This window comes from Scyliorhinus torazame, chromosome 8 (assembly GCF_047496885.1).
Source record: "Scyliorhinus torazame isolate Kashiwa2021f chromosome 8, sScyTor2.1, whole genome shotgun sequence".
In the NCBI taxonomy this organism is placed as follows: domain Eukaryota; kingdom Metazoa; phylum Chordata; class Chondrichthyes; order Carcharhiniformes; family Scyliorhinidae; genus Scyliorhinus; species Scyliorhinus torazame.
In genome coordinates this window covers 3314946-3339215 of record NC_092714.1, presented here as the reverse complement: position 1 = coordinate 3339215, position 24270 = coordinate 3314946, and the positions used below count along the sequence as shown (strand labels likewise).

The 24270-nt window shown below is 45.6% G+C and overlaps 1 protein-coding gene across 1 annotated transcript in view; it reads left to right on the top strand.

Annotated features, from left to right (window-relative positions):
• Positions 1-24270, top strand: part of hsf2bp (heat shock transcription factor 2 binding protein) — a 146838-nt gene that overhangs the window by 58897 nt on the left and 63671 nt on the right. The window contains exon 6 of the mRNA XM_072513052.1: positions 21881-21998. Within this exon, the coding sequence (XP_072369153.1) occupies positions 21881-21998 (118 nt within the window). The remainder of the gene's footprint in view (positions 1-21880; positions 21999-24270) is intronic.

Here is a 24270-nt window from a genome sequence, read left to right as displayed (position 1 = left end):
AACAGATGTATCAGAAAGCATACACGGAAGAGGAATCTGAGTGTATACCAGCGTGTTATTACCGTAAAAGTAATGTCTTGATGAGAAAATGGAGACCTTTACATATGCAGACGGATGCAAAGTGGGCAGAAGTTCATCAAGTAGTATTGCAGGTAGGGAATAGAAAGGAGGTGTTGCGAGTTGCACATGAGGTACCATGGGGAGGTCATTTGGGAACAAGGAAAACTCAAGCTAAAATACAAAATTTTATTGGCCTGGACTACATAAAGATGTAGTTAAATTTTGTCAATCATGTCACACATGTCAAGTGATAGGGAAACCTCAAGCAGTGTTAAAACCAGCGCCCTTAATACCCATTCCAGCATTTGAGGAACTTTTTACAAGGGTCCTAATTGATTGCGTAGGACTGCTTCCTAAAACGAAAAGTGGGAATCAATATCTTTTGACTATAATGGATGTGTCTACTAGGTTTCCAGAGGCCACTCCAGTATGTAATATTACAGCTAAAAAGATTGTGGAGGAATTACTCAAATTCTTTACGAGATATGGACTACCCACAGAAATACAATCGGATCAGATTCAAAGAAGTTATGGATAGCTTAGAAATAAAACAATTTAAATCAACTGCGTACCATCCGGAATCGCCGGGAGCGTTAGAAAGGTGGCATCAGACATTAAAGACAATGTTGAGGGCTTATTGTCAAGATTATCCAGAGGATTGGGATAAAGGAATTCCATTCGTACTGTTTGCAATTAGGGATGCACCTAATGAGTCAACCATTTTCAGTCCTTTAGAACTAATTTTTGGTCATGAGGTAAGAGGACCATTTAAATTGATTAAGAAAAAAATGGTGAGAAATCGGAAATTACATTATTGGATTACGTGTCAAATTTTAGGGAACGATTAAATAGAGCAGGTGAATTGGCTGGACAACATTTAAAAGTTGCACAAAATGTGATTAAACATGTAGCGGACAAGAAATCCAAAGTTTGTAGTTTTGCCAGTGGAGATAAAGTTTTAGTATTGTTTCCAGTGGTAGGTGAACCTTTAAAAGCTAGGTTTTGTGGACCGTATCAGATTGAAAGGAAATTAAGTGAGGTGAATTATGTGGTAAAAACACCAGATAGAAGGAAGAATCACCGAGTGTGTCATGTGAATATGCTTAAAAGGTACTTTGAAAGGGAAGGAGAGAAAAAGGAGGAGGTTTTCATGATTCAAACTCAAAGTGACGATCCAAATCCAGATGACTGTGAATTTGACATACCTCAAATTAAATTGGAAAACGAGGATGTTCTGAAAAATTGGGATAAATTGTTGAGTTACCTTCCAGAGGAAAAATTAACTGACCTGAAAGAGTTATTGATATCACATGGGCAAGCTTGTAGAGATAAATTGGGAAGTACTAAAATGGATATACGTGATGTAAATGTGGGAAATGCTGTTCCAATCAAACAACATCCAGACAGACTTAACCCTTTAAAATTGGCACAGGTTAACAAAGAGATTGAGAGTATGCTTAAAAATGGCATAATTGAAATGGGTTGCAGCCAATGGAGGTCACCCATAGTGATGGTACCTAAACCAGACGGTACCCAACGGTTGTGTGTGGACTATAGAAAGGTTAATGCAGTTACAGGAAAGGACTCTTATCCCATCCCACATTTGGAAGATTGCATTGAGAAGGCGGGACAATCAGCTTTTATTTCCAAACTGGATTTACTTAAAGGTTACTGACAGGTACCTTTATCCGAAAGGGCGAAGGAAATTTCAGCTTTTGGGACTCCAGATGGTATATACCAATTCAAAGTTATGCCATTTGGCATGAAAAACGTACAAGCCACATTTCAACGGTTAACTAACAAAGTTGTTTCAGGATTACCCAATTGTGTGGTATACATCGACGATCTGGTAATTTCAGCCAGACATGGACAGAACATTTGAAACATAGAACATAGAACACAGAAAAATACAGCACAGAACAGGCCCTTCGGCCCACGATGTTGTGCCGAACCTTTGTCCTAGATTAATCATAGATTATCATTGAATTTACAGTGCAGAAGGAGGCCATTCGGCCCATTGAGTCTGCACCGGCTCTTGGAAAGAGCACCCTACCCAAAGTCAACACCTCCACCCAACACTAAGGGCAATTTTGGACACTAAGGGCAATTTATCATGGCCAATCCACCTAACCTGCACATCTTTGGACTGTGGGAGGAACCCGGAGCACCCGGAGGAAACCCACGCAGACACGGGGAGGATGTGCAGACGCCGCACAGACAGTGACCCAAGCCAGAATCGAACCTGGGACCCTGGAGCTGTGAAGCAATTGTGCTATCCACAATGCTACCTTAAGAACAAATTAATCTACACTATATCATTTTACCGTAATCCATGTACCTATCCAATAGCTGCTTGAAGGTCCCTAATGTTTCCGACTCAACTACTTCCACAGGCAGTGCATTCCATGCCCACACTACTCTCGGGGTAAAGAACCTACCTCTGACATCCCCCCTATATCTTCCACCATTCACCTTAAATTTATGTCCCCTTGTAATGGTTTGTTCCACCCGGGAAAAAGTCTCTGACTGTCTACTCTATCTATTCGCCTGATCATCTTATAAACCTTTATCAAGTCGCCCCTCATCCTTCTCCGTTCTAATGAGAAAAGGCCTAGCACCCTCATCCTTTCCTCGTAAGACCTACTCTCCATTCCAGGCGACATCCAGTTAAATCTCCTTTGCACCTTTACCAAAGCTTCCACATCCTTCCTAAAATGAGGCGACCAGAACTGTACACAGTACTCCAAATGTGGCCTTACCAAAGTTTTGTACAGCTGCATCATCACCTCACGGCTCTTAAATTCAATCCCTCTGTTAATGAACGCTAGCACACCATAGGCCTTCTTCACAGCTCTACCACTTGAGTGGCATCTTTCAAAGATGTATGAACATAAACCCCAAGATCTCTGCTACTCCACATTGCCAAGAACTCTACCGTTAACCCTGTATTCCGCATTCATATTTGTCCTTCCAAAATGGACAACCTCACACTTTTCACGGTTAAACTCCATCTGCCACTTCTCAGCCCAGCTCTGCATCCAATCTATGTCTCTTTGTAGCTGACAGCAGCCCTCCTCACTATCCACAACTCCACCAATCTTCGTATCGTCTGCAAATTTACTGACCCACCCTTCAACTCCCTCATCCAAGTCATTAATGAAAATCACAAACAGCAGAGGACCCAGAACTGATCCCTGCGGTACACCACTGGTAACTGGGATCCAGGCTGAATATTTGCCATCTACCACCACTCTCTGACTTCTATCGGTTAGCCAGTTCGTTCTCCAACTGGCCAAATTTCCCACTATCCCATGCCTCCTTACTTTCTGCAGAGGTCTACCATCTTATCAAATGCCTTACTAAAATCCATGTACACGACATCCACTGCTTTACCTTCATCCACATGCTTGGTCACCTCTTCAAAGAATTCAATAAGACTTGTAAGGCAAGACCTACCCTTCACAAATCCGTGCTGACTATCCCTAATCAAGCAGTGTCTTTCCAGTTGCTCAGAAATCCTATCCTTCAGTACCCTTTCCATGACTTTGCCTACCACCGAAGTAAGACTAACTGGCCTGTAATTCCCAGGGTTATCCCTATTCCCTTTTTTGAACAGGGGCACGACATTCGCCACTCTCCAATCCCCTGGTACCACCCCTGTTGACAGTGAGGATGAAAAGATCATTGCCAACGGCTCTGCAATTTCATCTCTTGCTTCCCATAGAATCCTTGGATATATCCCGTCAGGCCCGGGGGACTTCAGACTCAATACACAATCTCCCGCTCCTGTCCTTGATCGGACCTACCCTCGCTCTAGTCATTCTCATATTTCTCACATATATGTAAAAGGCCTAGGGGTTTTCCTTGATCCTACCCGCCAAACATTGTTCATGCCCTCTCTTAGCTCTCCTAATCCCTTTCTTCAGTTCCCTCCTGGCTATCTTGTATCCCTCCAATGCCCTGTCGGAACCAAATTTCCTCAGCCTTACATAAGTCTCCTTTTTCCTCTTAACAAGACATTCAACCTCTCTTGTCAACCATGGTTCCCTCACTCGACCATCTCTTCCCTGCCTGACAGGGACATACATATCAAGGACACGTAGTACCTGTTCCTTGAACAAGTTCCACATTTCACTTGTGTCCTTCCCTGACAGCCTATCTTCCCAACTTATGCACTTCAATTCTTGTCTGACAACATCGTATTTACCCTTCCCCCAATTGTAAACCTTGCCCTGTAGCACGCACCTATCCCTCTCCATTACTAAAGTGAAAGTCACAGAATTGTGGTCACTATCTCCAAAATGCTCCCCCACTAACAAATCTATCACTTGCCCTGCTTCATTACCAAGTACTAAATCCAATATTGCCCCTCCTCTGGTCGGACAATCTACATACTGTGTTAGAAAAGCTTCCTGGACACACTGCACAAACACCACCCTATCCAAACTATTTGATCTAAAGAGTTTCCACTCAATGTTTGGGAAGTTAAAGTCACCCATGACTACTACCCTGTGACTTCTGCACCTTTCCAAAATCTGTTTCCCAATCTGTTCCTCCACATCTCTGCTACTATTGGGGGGCCTATAGAAAACTCCTAACAATCTCCTTTCCTATTTCTGACTTCAACCCATACTCCTCGAACTGCCTTTCTGCAGCTGTTATACTCTCTCTAATGAAAAATGCCACCCCCCCCCCCCCCCACCACTTTTACCACCCTCCCTAATCTTATTGAAACATCTATAACCAGGGACCTCCAACAACCATTTCTGCCCCTCTTCTATCCAAGTTTCCGTGATGGCCACCACATCGTAGTCCCAAGTACCGATCCATGCCTTAAGTTCACCCACCTTATTCCTGATGCTTCTTGCGTTGAAGTATACATACTTCAACCCATCTCCGTGCCTGCAAGTACTCTCCTTTGTCAGTGTTCCCTTCCCCACTGCCTCATTACACGCTTTGGCGTCCTGAATATCGGTTACCTTAGTTGCTGGACTACAAATCGGGTTCCCATTCCCCTGCCAAATTAGTTTAAACCCTCCCGAAGAGTACTAGAAAATCTCCCCCCCAGGATATTGATGCCCCTCTGGTTCAGATGCAACCCGTCCTGCTTGTACAGGTCCCACCTTCCCCAGAATGCGCTCCAATTATCCAAATACCTGAAACATCTGATGGAGTTATTCGATCGACTTCAGGAGGCGGGTTTGGTGATAAACCAAGCCAAAAGTTAATTTGGAAAAGCCCAAATCATATTCCTTGAGGGGTTTCCGATACCCTCAAGACGAAATGAAATAATGCGATTTCTTGGCATGAGTGGATTTGATCGAACATTTGTGCAAAATGTTTATCGCGTGATTGCTCCATTGATGGACCTGCTGAAGAAACGTCGAAAATTTCAGTGGACAGCGGACTTTCAACAGGCATTTGATGGCCTGAAAGCTGAGATAACCAATGCTCCTGTGTTGGAGAATTACAAGGGACTCTGCGATCAGATTGAACTAAAGTATCTGACTTTAAAGTGAAATGCCGAGGCGTAGAGAAATGGACAGATCGTGCAGAAACCTTCTTGTTCAAAGAGACCGTCAATCGAGAAGGATTTCAGTTGGAGGAAGAAGAAACAAAAATGGACTATATTATTATAGCTGTTTGCGTGTGTTGGTTTTTGAAACAAAAAAGTATCTTTACTGTGTGCATTTCTGAAAGGATAGAGAAAAATGAAACCATCTTGAAGTTGATGGGTTTTTTTTTTCTTGGGGGTAGGTGTCATGAGAATGTCGCTTGAAGAAATGTTTGGCTGCTCATATTACTGCAGTCATGTCAGAGTGTGAGTGGAGCTGGGCTGTCTGTCAGCTTTTTACTCTTGTTTTAGGCTGTTTGCTGCAGGGTGTGTTTTAGTTTTGTTTTCAGTGTTGGAGCTGAAGCCAGGCAGAGCAGGTGTACTGTTGATCTCTCGGCCATGAAAAGACTGTCTCTTGATCATTTGGTGAATTCAGAATTATAAATGTTCTCAGTAGTGAATGTAAATCTAATGTGCTTCTGTTAAAAGGTGTTTCTATTGTCTTCTGGATGTTGTTTGGGAAGTTATTAAGGATTACTTAGTGTTGTATTCTTTGGGGTTGTATTTGAATTGATGGTTGCGAAGATGTTCACTATATGTTTTAAAAAGGTTAACTTGAGTTCATAGAATAAACATTGTTTTGCTGTAAAAAATACTTTTCCATTTCTCCTGTTCCACCCCTGTAGAGTGGGCCGCGTGCTCCCCATACCACAATCTATTAAAAGTTGTGGGTCAGGTGAACTCCATGAAAAACTTTGGGCTTCTCTAAATCCTGGCCCATAACACTATTCAATCTGAATACCAAAATGGTTGGTAGTGTCGGCTGCACCCGCATTGCTGGGAGACGCTCAGGCGGCCAGACGCAGGAGAAGGCAGCAAAGACGGTGGAAGCTGGAGACGGCACCCCGTGTGATGAAGGCCTGGCCGTCCATCAAACTGAGGAGGAACTGAGAGGAGGAGGCCAGCGACGGCGTACATATACAGGCGTTGTTGGTCTTTCAATGAGATGACGGAAAGCATGTGCTGTAGAAGAATCCATCTCGGGAGTGAGACAGTGCAATGCCTCTGCCACGTCCTCGCAGACTTGGAATCCCAAGAAGGAGGAGGACAGCCACTCCTGATGGCCATGAAGATCGCTGCAGCCCTCAACTTTTATGCCACCGGTTTATTCCAGGGTTTGAGCATTTCACAATCGGCTGCCCACAAGTGCATCCAGGTGGTAATAGATGCCCTGCAAGCCCGGGCATCAGGGCCTGAAGATTGGAGCGTAGCAAATGTTGTGCCCTTGTTTAAGAAGGGCTGCAGGGATAAGCCTGAGAACTACAGACCGTTTAGCCTATCTTCTGTCGTGGGTAACGTTTAGAAGGTATTCTGAGGGACAGGATCTACAGGCATTTATACAGGCAAGGGCCAATTAGGGAAAGTCAGCATGGCTTTGTAAGGGGAAAGTCATGTCTCACGAATTTGAGTTTTTTGAAGGGGTAACCAAGATGGTAGATGAGGGCAGTGCAGTTGACGTCTACATGGACTTCAGCAAGGCCTTTGCCAAGGTACCGCATGGTAGTTTGTTGCAAAAGGTTAAATCTTACGGAATCCAGAGTGAGGTTGCCAATTGGATACAAAATTGGCTTGACGACCAAAGCCAAAGGGTGGTTGTGGAGGGTTGTTTTTGAAACTGGAGGCCTGTGACCAGCGGTGTGCCTCTGGAATCAGTCAAAAAACAGAAAGTGCCACAGTACAGGGTACAGTGACTGAGGAGAGCTCAGTGAATAGGCCAGTAATACTAAAAGGAATAAAACGGGAAGTAAAAACATAAATGGAAAGCGAAGCAGCAGGTTATTACATGAAGATATGGGTTCAACGAGAAGGAAAATTAGGAGAAAAGTTAAAAGGAAAAATAACTTAGCAGGGGTTATTGATAGAGGTGTTAAGATTCAAGATGTGGAGATGCCGGTGTTGGACTGGGGTGAGCACAGTAAGAAGTCTTACAACACCAGGTTAAAGTCCAACAGGGAATGAGCCCGGCCAGGTGGTAGATGTTTCAGTAGGGGAGCATTTCGGTAGCAGTGACCACAATTCAGTAAGTTTTAAAGTACTGGCGGACAAGGATAAGAGTGGTCCGAGGATGAATGTGCTAAATTGGGGGAAGGCTCATTCTAACAATATTAGGCGGGAACTGAAGAACATAGATTGGGGGCGGATGTTTGAGGGCAAATCAACATCTGACATGTGGGAGGCTTTCAAGTGGCAGTTGAAAGGAATACAGGACCGGCATGTTCCTGTGAGGAAGAAAGATAAATACGGCAATTTTCGGGAACCTTGGATGACGAGTGATATTGTAGGCCTCGTCAAAAAGAAAAAGGAGGCATTTGTCAGGGCTAAAAGGCTGGGAACAGACGAAGCCTGCGTGGAATATAAGGAAAGTAGGAAGGAACTTAAGCAAGGAGTCAGGAGGGCTAGAAGGGGTCACGAAAAGTCATTGGCAAATAGGGTTAAGGAAAATCCCAAGGCTTTTTACACGTACATAAAAAGCAAGAGGGTAGCCAGGGAAAGGGTTGGCCCACTGAAGGATAGGCAAGGGAATCTATGTGTGGAGTCAGAGGAAATGGGCGAGGTACTAAATGAATACTTTGCATCAGTATTCACCAAAGAGAAGGAATTGGTAGATGTTGAGTCTGGAGAAGGGGGTGTAGATAGCCTGGGTCGCATTGTGATCCAAAAAGACGAAGTGTTGGGTGTCTTAAAAAATATTAAGGTAGATAAGTCCCCAGGGCCTGATGGGATCTACCCCAGAATACTAAAGGAGGCTGGAGAGGAAATTGCTGAGGCCTTGACAGAAATCTTTGGATCCTCGCTGTCTTCAGGGGATGTCCCGGAGGACTGGAGAATAGCCAATGTTGTTCCTCTGTTTAAGAAGGGTAGCAAGGATAATCCCTGGAACTACAGGCCGGTGAGCCTTACTTCAGTGGTAGGGAAATTACTGGAGAGAATTCTTCGAGACAGGATCTACTCCCATTTGGAAGCAAATTGATGTATTAGTGAGAGGCAGCACGGTTTTGTGAAGGGGAGGTTGTGTCTCACTAACTTGATAGAGTTTTTTGAGGAGGTCACTAAGATGATTGATGCAGGTAGGGCAGTAGATGTTGTCTATATGGACTTCAGTAAGGCCTTTGACAAGGTCCCTCATGGTTGACTAGTACAAAAGGTGAAGTCACACGGGATCAGGGGTGAGCTGGCAAGGTGGATACAGAACTGGCTAGGCCATAGAAGGCAGAGAGTAGCAATGGAGGGATGCTTTTCTAATTGGAGGGCTGTGACCAGTGGTGTTCCACAGGGATCAGTGCTGGGACCTTTGCTCTTTGTAGTATATATAAATGATTTGGAGGAAAATGTAACTGGTCTGATTAGTAAGTTTGCAGACGACACAAATGTTGGTGGAATTGCGGATAGCGATGAGGACTGTCGGAGGATACAGCAGGATTTAGATTGTCTGGAGACTTGGGCGGAGAGATGGCAGATGGAGTTTAATCCGGACAAATGTGAGGTAATGCATTTTGGAAGGTCTAATGCAGGTAGGGAATATACAGTGAATGGTAGAACCCGCAAGAGTATTGAAAGTCAAAGAGATCTAGGAGTACAGGTCCACAGGTCATTAAAAGGGGCAACACAGGTGGAGAAGGTAGTCAAGAAGGCATACGGCATGCTTGCCTTCATTGGCCGGGGCATTGAGTATAAGAATTGGCAAGTCATGTTGCAGCTGTATAGAACCTTAGTTCAGCCACACTTGGAGTATAGTGTTCAATTCTGGTCGCCACACTACCAGAAGGATGTGGAGGCTTTAGAGAGGGTGCAGAAGAGATTTACCAGAATGTTGCCTGGTATGGAGGGCATTAGCTATGAGGAGCGGTTGAATAAACTCGGTTTGTTCTCACTGGAACGAAGGAGGTTGAGGGGAGACCTGATAGAGGTATACAGAATTATGAGGGGCATAGACAGAGTGGATAGTCAGAGGCTTTTCCCCAGGGTAGAGGGGTCAATTACTAGGGGGCATAGGTTTAAGGTGAGAGGGGCAAGATTTAGAGTAGATGTACGAGGCAAGTTTTTTACGCAGAGGGTAGTGGGTGCCTGGAACTCGCTACCGGAGGAGGTAGTGGAAGCAGGGACGATAGGGACATTTAAGGGGCATCTTGACAAATATATGAATAGGATGGGAATAGAAGGATACGGACCCAGGAAGTGTAGAAGATTGTAGTTTAGTCGGGCAGCATGGTCGGCACGGGCGTGGAGGGCCGAAGGGCCTGTTCCTGTGCTGTACATTTCTTTGTTCTTTGTTTGTTTGTTTCAAATCACTAGCTTTCGGAGCACTGCTCCTTCCTCAGGTTAAGATTAAAAACAGAGGTATAAAAGCCAACATAAGGGAACTTTACCTGAATGCTCGTAGGATTCGGAATAAGGTAAATGAGTTGAAGGCACAAATCATCGTGAATGACTATGATTTAGTGGCCATTACTGAAACATGGTTAAAGGATGGTCACGACTGGGAGTTAAATATCCAAGGGTATCAAACTATTTTGGAAGGACAGAATGGATGGTAAGGGAGGTGGTGTAGCTATGTTATTTACGGATAACATCCAGGCAGTAGTGTAGCCATCTGGGATGGCCACTTACAACCAGGAACTGAGAAGGTCGCAAAGCATTGCGGAAAAATGGACAATGCGAGATTCAGGCAGGCTCAGAGCCTGGAAATGTATATTTGCAAGTGAGGAATCCAGACGGTATTGAAACCCCGACCAATTCGCATTTGATGGACGGATTAGCATTTGATGGCCCATCTCCACCAGGCAAAGGACTGGTACTTGAGTGACCGGCACAGTCCCAGACATTTCAGCGCCACTCCCTGCAATAGGGAAGCGTAAACAACAGGGTCAGTGACCACTTGCAACACGCCCAGCCATCAAGGCACCCGCCCATTTATTGGTTCGATTCGAACATAATGATCAGGGATCACCCAATTAATGGGGTCCAAACTGAAGGACCGCCCAAAAGAGTGCGAAAACCCCCAAGCATAAGAAGAGAGTCCACAATGTGTTTGGCCTCTCTTGGACCTGGCGCCCCGGCTACGTCTGCTTCCAAGTGCAGCACCACCAGAAGCAAGTCCAAGTTCAACGCTCGCTACCAGACGGATGAGCCCAGCTGAGCAGCAGTTACTTCTACAGACCCGATAGATCCAGAAATGAACAACGGCCTCTGTTCCTATGACCTAAGCCAGATGCCTGAAGTTAAGTACAGGTTGTCATAGTCGATAGGTGTAGTTTAACTAGTAGTGTTTATGTTGCTTGATTGTGTGTGTAAATAAAGTACCCTTGACCTTGAAATAACTAACTGGTGTTTGGCTCTTTGATCGATAACCAGTTGAACCTTGTGGTGATATCATTTGGTACCTGGCGACTCTGAGCATTAGAATACAGATATCAAAAGAAAGGAGGGCAACCTCACTGATTGCCATAGTTACAGTAGGTAAGAAAGGCAACAGTTATTGGTGACTCTGATGGGATTCAACCCAGAAGTGACCGTGTCACACCGAGAGGACCCACACAATCGATTGAATTAGAAATCCAAATTGGCAAAGTAAAAGAAACCACAAGCGAAACCAGTATCGATCAAACCTCCAAAATTCGGAAGTGTGTAATTTGCATGCGTACTAACAAAGGGATATAAGGTAACCTCGAAAGATTTTGTTGCGTGAAACTTTTGGGAGTTGCGTAAACCGGAAAATAGCTTGAGCCGTATCCGTGTTTGCACCACCGCTTTATTCCCCCTTGTCCCAAATTCCCGGTAGAAACAGAGATAATCGTAGGGATGGCAATGAAGGCAATGGAACGCCTTATGGATCCACAACAGCCCGAGGCCGCAGCGACAAACAGAGCAGAAGAGTGCCCCATATGGGAGGAAGAGATTGGGAATACCTAAAGGGGAAAGGATGGCCCCTATGGTCGGAATTTTGCATGAATGAGGAACGAGGTCCTGGCAGCTTAGGACAGACTTGATGGGACACCCTGACCGAGATCCACAAAAAGAGTTGAAATGAAAAATGAAAATCGCTTATTGTCACGAGTAGGCTTCAATTAAGTTACTGTGAAAAGTCCCTAGTCGTCACATTCCGGCGCCTGTTCGGGGAGGCTTGTACGGGAATTGAACCGTGCTGCTGGCCTGCCTTGATCGGCTTTCAAAGCCAGCTATTTAGCCCAGTGTGCTAAACCAGCTTGAGTAAGGTTTGTAAGCCGATGGCAATCGTGTCCTGCTTGGCACAATTGCGAGGCACAGAGGAGGTCATGAGGACGCTCCGTAGAGAGATTGAGGAGAAGGAGAGAAGTAGAGAGGGAAACATTAGTGAATGTGAGAGATTAAATGAGCAACTCTGGGAGCGGCTAGTGGCGAAGGACAAGGAGATGGATGATGTCAAGAGGGCACACCAATCTTGTCTCGCCCACCTCAGCAGCTTCCAGATTCAATACGATAAGGCCTCCCAGGACACGCAGCGTACGGTACTGGTAAGAGAGGAAACAGAGAACCAGGTAGAACAGTTGAAGAAACAATATGAGGATTTGAAGGTAGCCCTCCGAGCACTCCCCAGTTCCACCATGGAACAGAGGCAGAGTTTGGCGGATCACGCCAAGTGCAGGCAGCAAATTGCAAGATTGCAATCACTGCTATCCGTTCAGAATAGGTTCAGAGATACCTTTGGCCCACAGCTAGATCAGGAAGATGGCCCCAATTGGCAGGAACTTAGTGAAACGGCCCAACGGTACGTGAATGGGACAGAAAATCAGAATAGAGCTCCCCAGGCCCCGAAAAGAAAAGCACCCACACCACCGATTGCACAGGCAGCACCCAACCTAATGAACTCCATCATCACGCAGCGCAAGGTCACCACGGAAGACCAACCCGATTTTGTGTACACCACCCCACTAACCATCACCCAGTTAAGAGATGCCTGCGATTAAATTGAGACTTTCCATCCCACATCAGACCCACACCACTTTTTTGAACTAGTTAAGCAACAGACCCTCATGTACGGTTTGGACGAGCAGGAAGAGGTAAAGCTCGTAGTGATGTGCCTTGAACCGTCAGCCCTTCCCAACCCACAAAATGTAGGAGGAGGCAAACTCCAAGACGTGAAAACAGCCATTTTAGATGCCATTGGCTACAATAGAGGAGATCTGGTAGAAGGACTCAACCGGTGCAGACAGAAAAAAGGAGAGCATCCAAACAGCATGTGCTAGATGCCTCTGGATCCACTTTACCATTGTATTCAGTGATTTAGCCCGCGCCCGTTTATCAGCAGACGATACGACCAAATGGACCCGTACTCTAGTATCCCATGACACAGAGACAGGACAGAAGGCTTGTGCCAGTTACGACCCCTCAGACCCGGCACACAATGAAGTGTGGGTACTGAAGCTCTTATCCAGAGCTTGGGAACAGTCCCTACAGAAAAAGACAGACCAAGAAAGAGTAGACGCCACAATGAATACAGTAAGGGCAGACCAAGACCCCGCATGGGTAAATGAAGGCAGAGGTAATGCACAGCACCCTAAAGCGCAGGATTGTTACAATTGTGGACAGACAGGACATTACGCACGAGAATGTCAAGCCCCCCCGAAACAGCAACGGAATCAGCCCACAAATGCCCCCCCTAGAAACAGTGCCAGACCCATCCACAGTGTTAGCGCCCGAGCAGATAGTTTGGCCATAAACGGCACCAATTGACGGTGTTCGGGCTCCCCAACTTGGGTCTGCGATACCCTTTAGGATAAGTCCGGAAGACCAGTAGTTGCAGGCACAGTCCGGGGACACCCAGTCGAGTTCCTTTGGGACACAGGAGGGTCCCGAACCACGTTAAACTCCTCTACGATGTACCAGTGAGATATATTGCCCACTATAGACACCATTACCCTTAGTGGCTTTACAGGTCACCTTCAGCAGGGACACATCACAGCATTAACATTAAAACGAAACACTCGGTCATTTTGGTAGATTTACCCCAGGCAGCAGAACACATCTTGGGAATAAATTTCATGAGTGCCCACAACCTTTCGTTCGACCCCGTAAATAAATGTGTGTGGAAAATGGCAAGAGCAGCACGAGCCCCCGCCATGCTCACAGTAGGAGACTACGCACACAGGATTAGCTCAGTAGGAGAGTACTGGTTTGATCCACAAACCAATACCACAGACAAAACGGTTAGAGAAGTCTTGGAAAGACATAAAGCATTGTTTGCCGAGCATAAGCACGACTGCGGCAAAAGTCCCAGGAGTGGTTAACATTACAGGTCCCGATCCTAAGCCCAGGAAACAATACGGCTTCCCCCAGCAAGCCGAGGGGGAGATAGCTAAAGTAATCCAGAGGTTATTGAACCAAGGAGTGATTCGGTCAGTAGCATCAACGAACAATGCCCCAATTTGGCCCGTAAGGAAATCAGATGGTTCATGGCGACTGACCATCGATTATAGGGAATTAAGAACATAAGAACTAGGAGCAGGAGTAGGTCATCTGGCCCCTCGAGCCTGCTCCACCATTCAATGAGATCATGGCTGATCTTTTGTGGACTCAGCTCCACTTTCCGGCCCGAACAACATAACCCTTAATCCCTTTATTCTTCAAAAAACTATCTATCTTTATCTTAAAAACATTTAATGAAGGAGCCTCTACTGCTTCACTGGGCAAGGAATTCCATAGATTCACAACCCTTTGGGTGAAGAAGTTCCTCCTAAACTCAGTCCTAAATCTACTTCCCCTTATTTTGAGGCTATGCCCCCTAGTTCTGCTTTCACCCGCCAGTGGAAACAAGCTGCCCGCATCTATCCTATCTATTCCCTTCATAATCTTATATGTTTCTATAAGATCCCCCCTCATCCTTCTAAATTCCAACGAGTACAGTCCCAGCCTACTCAACCTCTCCTCGTAATCCAACCCCTTCAGCTCTGGGATTAACCTAGTGAATCTCCTCTGCATACCCTCCAGTGCCAGTACGTCCTTTCTCAAGTAAGGAGACCAAACCTGAACACACTACTCCAGGTGTGGCCTCACTAACACCACATACAATTGCAGCATAACCTCCCTAGTCTTAAACTCCATCCCTCTAGCAATGAAGGACAAAATTCCATTTGCCTTCTTAATCACCTGTTGCACCTGTAAACCAACTTTTTGCGACTCATGCACTAGCACACACAGGTCTCTCTGCACAGCAGCATGTTTTAATATTTTATCATTTAAATAATAATCCCTTTTGCTATTATTCCTACCAAAATGGATAACCTCACATTTGTCAACATTGTATTCCATCTGCCAGACCCTAGCCATTCACTTAGCCTATCCAAATCCCTCTGCAGACTTCCAATATCCTCTGCACTTTTTGCTTTACCACTTATCTTAGTGTCGTCTGCAAACTTGGACACATTGCCCTTGGTCCCCAACTCCAAATCATCTATGTAAATTGTGAACAGTTGTGGGCCCAACACTGATCCCTGAGGGACACCACTAGCTACTGATTGCCAACCAGAGAAACACCCATTAATCCCCACTCTTTGCTTTCTATTAATTAACCAATCCTCTATCCATGCTACTACTTTCCCCTTAATGCCATGCATCTTTATTTTATGCAACAACCTTTTGTGTGGCACCTTGTCAGAGGCTTTCTGGAAATCCAGATATACCACATCCATTGGCTCCCCGTTACCTACCGCACTGTTAATGTCCTAAACAAATTCCACTAAATTAGTTAGGCACGACCTGCCCTTTATGAACCCATGCTGCGTCCGTCCAATGGGACAATTTCCATCCAGATGCCTCGCTATTTCTTCCTTGATGATAGATTCCAGCATCTTCCCTACTACCGAAGTTAAGCTCACTGGCCTATAATTACCCGCTTTCTGCCTACCTCCTTTTTTAAACAGTGGTGTCACGTTTGCTAATTTCCAATCCGCCAGGACCACCCCAAAGTCTAGTGAATTTTGGTAAATTATCACTAGTGCATTTGCAATTTCCCTAGCCATCTCTTTTAGCACTCTGGGATGCATTCCATCAGGTCCAGGAGATTTGTCTACCTTTAGCCCCATTAGCTTGCCCATCACTACCTCCTTGGTGATAACAATCCTCTCAAAGTCCTCACCTGTCATAGCCTCATTTCCATCAGTCACTGGAATGTTATTTGTGTCTTCCACTGTGAAGACCGACCCAAAAAACCCATCTATTGAGACATCCGCAGTTAAATCGGCTATCCCCGGGAACAATTGCAACATATTAGCAATTGAATACCGGGCCAGACCTATCGGCGCCTGCAGTGGCCGAAACAAAGACAGGTGAGCGACCACCCCCCGATCGAGGAATCGCCTCACCATTGGACACATCGACCCCGGAGATTGGGGACAGATCCAATCACTTGGGACTCAGGGTCAAGGGCCGCCCCGGGAGGCGGGAAGCCTCTGGGCCCTATAAAAGTGAGGGTCCAAGTTCAGATCTCACTCTCTCCTCTTCGCCTGCTCGAGACCTTCGCAAGAACAGCAACCGGCAACAGTAAGTTTGAATCCAGCGATCGCTATCCGATAGAGACACCTAGCCACCGACCTGTAGCAGCCTTTTGAATCCCGCGGGCCAGATCTGATTGGACAAGCCATTCGTTACCCTGACCTGGTGGGCTCTTCCTAAGTTAAGTATTGGCCAGTAGTGATAGGTTTATTATATAGATAGTAGTATTAGTGTATTAATATTGCTTGTTGTATATAATAAATGACCGTTTTAATCCTTACTAAGCGGTGTGCTGTATTATTAATCATAACCTGAACTTGAACCACGTGGCGGTATCATAAAGATACCTGGCGACTCATGAGCAAAGGTGACGTAATCAGAGCAAATAGACTAAGGCTAAAAAGAGGAACAGCATGAACAATCTTTGGCGGGTAGGATCAAGGAAAACCCCAAGGCCTTTTACACATATGTGAGAAATATGAGAATGACTAGAGCGAGGGTAGGTCCGATCAAGGACAGTAGCGGGAGATTGTGTATTGAGTCTGAAGAGATAGGAGACGTCTTGAACGAGTACTTTTCTTCTGTATTTACAAATGAGAGGGGCGATATTGTTGGAGAGGACAGTGTGAAACAGACTGGTAAGCTCGAGGAAATACTTGTTAGGAAGGAAGATGTGTTGGGCATTTTGAAAAACTTGAGGATAGACAAGTCCCCCGGGCCTGACGGGATATATCCAAGGATTCTATGGGAAGCAAGAGATGAAATTGCAGAGCCGTTGGCAATGATCTTTTCGTCCTCACTGTCAACAGGGGTGGTACCAGGGGATTGGAGAGTGGCGAATGTCGTGCCCCTGTTCAAAAAAGGGAATAGGGATAACCCTGGGAATTACAGGCCAGTTAGTCTTCCTTCGGTGGTAGGCAAAATCATGGAAAGGGTACTGAAGGATAGGATTTCTGAGCATCTGGAAAGACACTGCTTGATTAGGGATAGTCAGCACGGATTTGTGAGGGGTAGGTCTTGCCTTACAAGTCTTATTGAATTCTTTGAGGAGGTGACCAAGCATGTGGATGAAGGTAAAGCAGTGGATGTAGTGTACATGGATTTTAGTAAGGCATCTGATAAGGTTCCCCATGGTAGACCTCTGCAGAAAGTAAGGAGGCATGGGATAGTAGGAAATTTGGCCAGTTGGAGAACGAACTGGCTAACCGATAGAAGTCAGAGAGTGGTGGTAGATGGCAAATATTCAGCCTGGATCCCAGTTACCAGTGGCGTACTGCAGGGATCAGTTCTGGGTCCTCTGCTGTTTGTGATTTTCATTAATGACTTGGATGAGGGAGTTGAAGGGTGGGTCAGTAAATTTGCAGACGATACGAAGATTGGTGGAGTTGTGGATAGTGAGGAGGGTTGTTGTCGGCTGCAAAGAGACATAGATAGGATGCAGAGCTGGGCTGAAAAGTGGCAGATGGAGTTTAACCGTGAAAAGTGTGAGGTTGTCCATTTTGGAAGGACAAATATGAATGCGGAATACAGGGTTAACGGTAGAGATCTTGGCAATATGGAGGACAGAGAGATCTTGGGGTCTATGTTCATACATCTTTGAAAGTTGCCACTCAAGTGGATAGAAGGCCTATGGTGTGCTAGCGTTCATTAACAGAGAGATTTAATTTAAGAGCCGTGAGGTGATGGTGCAGCTGTACAAAACTTTGATAAGGCCACATTTGGAGTACTGTGTACAGTTCTGGTCGCCTCATTTTAGGAAGGATGTGGAATCTTTGGAAAAGGTGCAAAGGAGATTTACCAGGATGTTGCCTGGAATGGAGAGTATGTCTTCCGAGGATAGGTTGAGGGTGCTAGGCCTTTTCTCATTAGAACGGAGAAGGATGAGGGGCGACATGATAGAGGTTTATAAGATGATCAGGGGAATAGATAGATAGATAGAGTAGACAGACAGAGACTTTTTCCCCGGGGGGAACAAACCATTACAAGGGGACTTAAATTTAAGGTGAATGGTGGAAGATACAGGGGGGATGTCAGAGGTAGGTTCTTTACCCAGAGAGTAGTGGGGGCATGGAATGCACTGCCTGTGGAAGTAGTTGAGTCGGAAACATTAGGGACCTTCAAGCAGCTATTGGATAGGTACATGGATTACGGTAAAATGATATAATGTAGATTAATTTGTTCTTAAGGGCAGCACGGTAGCATTGTGGATAGCACAATTGCTTCACAGCTCCAGGGTCCCAGGTTCGATTCCGGCTTGGGTCACTGTCTGTGTGGAGTCTGCACATCCTCCCCGTGTCTGCGTGGGTTTCCTCCGGGTGCTCTGGTTTCCTCCCACAGTCCAAAGATGTGCAGGTTAGGTGGATTGGCCATGATAAATTGCCCTTAGTGTCTAAAATTGCCCTTAGTGTTGGGTGGAGGTGTTGACTATGGGTAGGGTGCTCTTTCCAAGAGCCGGTGCAGACTCAATGGGCCGAATGGCCTCCTTCTGCACTGTAAATTCAATGATAATCTATGATTAATCTAGGACAAAGGTTCGGCACAACATCGTGGGCCAAAGGGCCTGTTCTGTGCTGTATTTTTCTATGTTCTATGTTATGTAAGATTGCAACAGGATCTTGACCAATTGGGCCAGTAGGTCGATGAATGGCAGATGGAGTTTAATTTGGATACACAGATACATAGAAGATAGGAGCAGGAGGAGGTTTTTTGGCCCTTCGAGGCTGCTCCACCGTTCATTACGCTCATGGCTGATCATCCAACTCAATACCTAATCCTGCTTTATCCCCCTAACCTTTGATCCCATTCTCCCCAAGTGCTATATCCAGCCGCCTCTTGAATATATTCAAAGTTTTTGCATCAACTATTTCCTGTGGCAATGAATTCCACAGGCTCACCACTCTGTGTGAAGAAATGCCTCCTTATCTCTGTCCGTAATTATTTACCCTGAATCCTCAGACTGTGACCCCTGGTTCTGGACACCCATCACCGGTAACATCTTCCCTGCATCTACGCTGCTAGTCCTTTTAGAATTTTATAAGTCTCTATGAGACCCCCCCTCATTCTTCTGAACTCCAGCAAGAACAACTAGTCAATCTCTCTTCATATGACAGTCCCGCCATCGCTGGAATCAGTCTGTTAAACCTTCGCTGCACTCCCTCGCGAGCAAAAACATCCTTCCTCAGAGAAGGAGACCAAAACTGCACACAATACTCCAGGTGTGGCCTCACCTAGGCCCTGTACAATTGCAGCAACACATGCCCATGCCTGCTTTTATACTCAAAACCTCTCGCAATGAAGGTCATGTGATAAATGTGAGGTGATACATTTTGGTAAATCAAATCAGGGCAGGACCTATTCAGTTAAAGGTAGGGAGTTGGGGACAGTTACAGAACAAAGTGATCTCGGAATACAGGTTCATAGCTCCTTGAAGGTGGAGTTGCAGGTGGACAGGGTGGTTAAGAAGGCATTCAGCATGCTCAGTTTTATTGGTCAGAATATCGAATACAGGAGTTGGGACGTCTTGTTGAAGTTGTACAAGACATTGGTAAGACCACACATGGAATACACATGGTCACCCTATTATGTGAAGGATATTGTTAACCTAGAAAGAGTGTAGAGGAGATTTACGAGGATGCTACCAGGACTTGATGGTCTGAGTTATAAGGATAGGCTAGGACTTTTTTCCTGGAGCGTAGGAGGCTTAGGGGCGATCTTATAGAGGTCTATAAAATAATGAGGGGCATCGATAAGGTAGATAGTCAACATTTTTTCCCAAAGGTAGAGGAGTCTAGAACTAGAGGGCATAGGTTTAAGGAGAGAGGTACAAAAGAGACCAGAGGGGAATTTCTTTCACACAGAGGGTGGTGAGCATCTGGAACAGGCTGCCAGAGGCAGTGGTAGAAGCGGGTACAATTTTGTCCTTTTAAAAAGCAGTTAGACAGTTACATGGGCAGGGTGGGTCTAGAGGGATATGGGCCAAATGCAGGCAAATGAGACTAGCTTAGTGATAGAAACTGGGCAGCATGGACAAGCTGGGCCGAAGGGCCTGTTTCCATGCTGTAAACATCTATGAATCTATCAGACTTTAGCAACTTCAACCTTGACCAGGCCCACCAAGATGCCAGGGCTGCAGGATTATCTGCCATCACCAGGATTCCCCTGGTCCAGGTAAATAGATGTCGTCCTACGCGCACCAGGACATCAGGAGTGCCCTTTATTAACAGGAAGGGGTTTCACTCCCTGTATGTTCAGATCGTGTGCGGCCACTGCCTCCGCATCATGCACATATGTGCCCATTACCCTGTGTGCGTCCATGACAACTAAATCCTGGGACAAGTGGGCAGGTCAGGGCCTTTCATGCTTCGGTATAGACTCGATGGACCGAAGGGAGTCCTCTGCACTGTAGTATTCTGTGACACTCTGAGATCGCCGGCATCTTCAAGAACCACCCCAAGATGACAGTTGGATCTTACGGAACAAGGGATACCCGCTGAGGCCCTGGCTGATGACGCCAGTGTGGACGCCTGGGACCAAGGCGGAGACCCATTATAATGAGGCCCACGCTGCCACTCTTGCTGTCATTGAGCGGTGCCTTGAGGGGCATGAGCTGGATGAGGAGGGACATGCAGCCCTGTCTAGAGGAGGTGCTGGAGGACGAGCCCGGGCAGGGGCCGGAGGATGGAAAACTGGCAGCGGCAGGAGTCCGACATGCCCGGAGGACCAGGGAGGCCCTCATACTCAGCACATTCTCATAAGATGAGGCTTTGTCCATCGGCACAACACCCACCACCCCAACTTTCAATCCCTTCCCCCAATCCCTCTTTTGCCCTCTCCATTTCCCCCATCCCCGGTTTCCCTCCTTCTTTATATCCCTCGTTATCCAGGGTTCCCTATATTTGACACCCTTATCTTTCGTCCTCACAGGACATGTCAGTCCTGAATTCTAATCAACTGACATTTGAAAGCCTCCCACATGCCGGATGTTGATTTTCCCTCAAACAGCCTCGCCCAGTCAATACTCTCCAGATCCTGCCTAATGCTGTTGTAAATAGCCTTCCCCCAGTCTAACACATTCACCTGAAGACCATTCTTGTCCTTACCCATAAGCAGCTTAAAACTTGCAGAATTATGATCACAGTTCCCGAAATGATCTCTTACTGAACCTTTGATCACCTGGCCGGGCACATTCCCCAGCCTCAGGTCTAATATGGTCCCTTCCCGAGTTGGTCTATTTACATATTGTTTCAAGAAACCCTCCTGGACGCTCCTTGCAAATTCTGCTCCATCCATGCCTCTCGCAGTAAGTGTGTCTCAATCAATATAGGGATGTACTGTATTATTCTTTGTTCTTTTCCCAATTTTTGACAACACATCAATGCAGGAGGTCTGTAAATTCAAATTTCCTTTGGCTCTTGAACCAACTTCAGCTTCACTTTCCTATCATTGTTCTGGTTTGGCACGAACAAAAGTGGTTAGGTGCCTTTTCAGTTGCTCAAATCTTGTATTACTGCTGGATTTTCCACTTCCCTACCCAATCTAAAAGTTATACCATTGCATAATTTCCCTCTCTTCATTTCTCTGCTCCCACAATATTAAAATGAGATTGACAGAAAATTAGTCGAATCACCAGCAGGTTAAAGTGCATTTTCATTGTACTTCAGATAGTGAGATTTTTACAGAGGAAATTCAAATCCTTTATCAACTGTGTATTTATTTCTGCTACCTTTATGTTAATTACAGATGTGGCTGCTGTAGCCTGTGGTCGGGAGTTCTTGGTTAATTCTTCTCAAATTTTGTTGGAAACGCTGTTGCAGCTCTTAGCAGAAATGAAGGCAGGTCTATGCACCAAGCTTAAAGTGTGAGTGTTGGATCAACATCATCAGTCCTACCGTTTTCTAGAAATCCACTTTATCAGGAATTAACTCCTAAAACAAACAAAAAAAAAATATCCTTGAATGAGTTCCTTTAAGCCCCCTTCAAAAACAACTGAAGCAGAGCTGTGATTCCTAACTGACATGGAAAAGCTTCAGATTGCCTATGAATGATGAACGTTCTTGAAATGAAAAGAAATGAAAATCGCTTATTGTCACAAGTAGGCTTCAAATGAAGTTACTGTGAAAAGCCCCTAGTCGCCACATTCCAGCACCTGTTCAAGGAGGCTGGTACGGGAATTGAACCGTGCTGCTGGCCTGCCTTGGTCTGCTTTCAAAGCCAGCGATTTAGCCCTGTGCTAAACAGCCCCTTGATGTCATAATTGAGTGACACAAAACCACAGGTTCTCCTCTCTGCCTCTGCATTGTGTAAAAGTTTCTACTTTAGAATGTATTTAAATTAATGACTTGTGTTTGGGGATGTTGCAGGTCACAATTTTGTCATTTACAGTTGACATGAAGCTCGAAGTATAGTAACCAGTGAGAAAAAAGTTTCAAGAGTATCTGCTTGAATCTACATCAAGGAAGAAATAGCGAAACACCTGGCTAGAAATTGTCCCATTGGGCAGACGCAGCATGGGTTCATGAAAGGCATGACATGTTTAACTTAATTATTGGAATTCTTTGAGGACACTGCAAGAGCGGTGGACAATGGGGAACCGGTTGGATTTCCAGAAGGTATTCGACAAGGTGCTGCACAAAAGGCTGCTGCATAAGATAAAGGTGCACTACATTAAGGGTAATGTATTAGCATGGATAGAGGATTGGTCAACTAACAGAAAGCAAAGAGTGGGGATAAGTGGATGTTTTTCTGGTTGGCGATCAGTGGCTAGTGGTGTGCCTCAGGAATCAGTGTTGGGACCGCAATTGTTTACAATTTACATGGATGATTTGGAGTTGGGGACCAAGTGCAATGTGTCGAAGTTTGCATATGCACTGAGGTGAGCGGTAGAGCAAAGTGTGCAGAGGACACTGAAAGTCTGCAGAAAGATATAGATAGATTAAGTGAGTGAGCAAGGGTCTGGCAGATGGAGTACAATGTTGGTAAGTGTGAGGTCATCCATTTTGGTAGGAATAACAGCAAAATGGACTATTATTTAAAAGGTAAAAAATTGCAGCATGCTGCTGCGCAGAGGGACCTGGGTGTCCTTGTGCTTGAATCGCAAAAAGTTGGTTTGCAGGTCAGCAAGCAATTAAGGAGGGCAATGGAATTTTGTCCTTCATTGCGAGAGAGATGGAGTTTATAAACAGGGAGGTTATGTTGCAGCTGTATAGGGTGCTGGTGAGGCCACACCTGGAGTATTGTGTACAGTTTTGGTCTCCTTACTTGAGAAAGGACGTACTAGCGCTGGAGGATGCGCAGAGGAGATTCACTAGGTTGATTCCGGAGTTAAGAGGATTAGTTTATGAGGAGAGACTGAGTAGACTGGGACTAAACTCATTGGAATTTAAGAAATGATGGAGGATCTTAAAGAAACATATAAAATTATGATGGGAATAGATAAGATAGAAGTAGGGAGGTTGTTTCCATTGGCGGGTGACACTAGAACGAGGAGGCATACCCTCAAAATAAGGGGGAGCAGATTTAGGACTGAGTTGAGGAAGAACCTCTTCACCCAAAGGGTCTTTTGAATCTGTGGAATTCCCTGCCCATTGAAGCAGTTGTGGCTACCTCGTTGAATGCTTTCAAGGCAAAGGTAGATAGATTTGTGAACAGTAAAGGAATTAAGGGTTACGGTGAGCAGGTGGGTAAGTGGAGCTGAGTCCACAAAAAGATCAGCCATGAACTTATTGAATAACAGAGCAGGCTCGAGGGGCCAGCTGGCCGACTCCTGCTCCTCGTTCTTATGTTCTCCGAGTTAAGAGGACATAAACAGACTGGTGGAATGAGTGAACTTGTGGCAGATGTGATCCAATGGAGAAAAGTAAGATAATACATTTCGGTAGAAAAAGGGTCGGTTAGCTCAGATGGGTAGACTGCTCATTTGTGATGTGGAACGACAGCAATAGCTTGGGCTCAATTCCCGTACCAGCTGAGATTATTCATGAAGGTCCCGCCTTCTCAACTTTGCCATCGCCTGAGATGTGGCTAAATCACCAGTCAGTTCTCTCTCAAAAGGGAGAGAGCAGTCTATGGTCCTCGAACTGTGGCAACTTTCATTCTCATCCTGAGCTTTATTAATTGAGACAGTGCAAAAG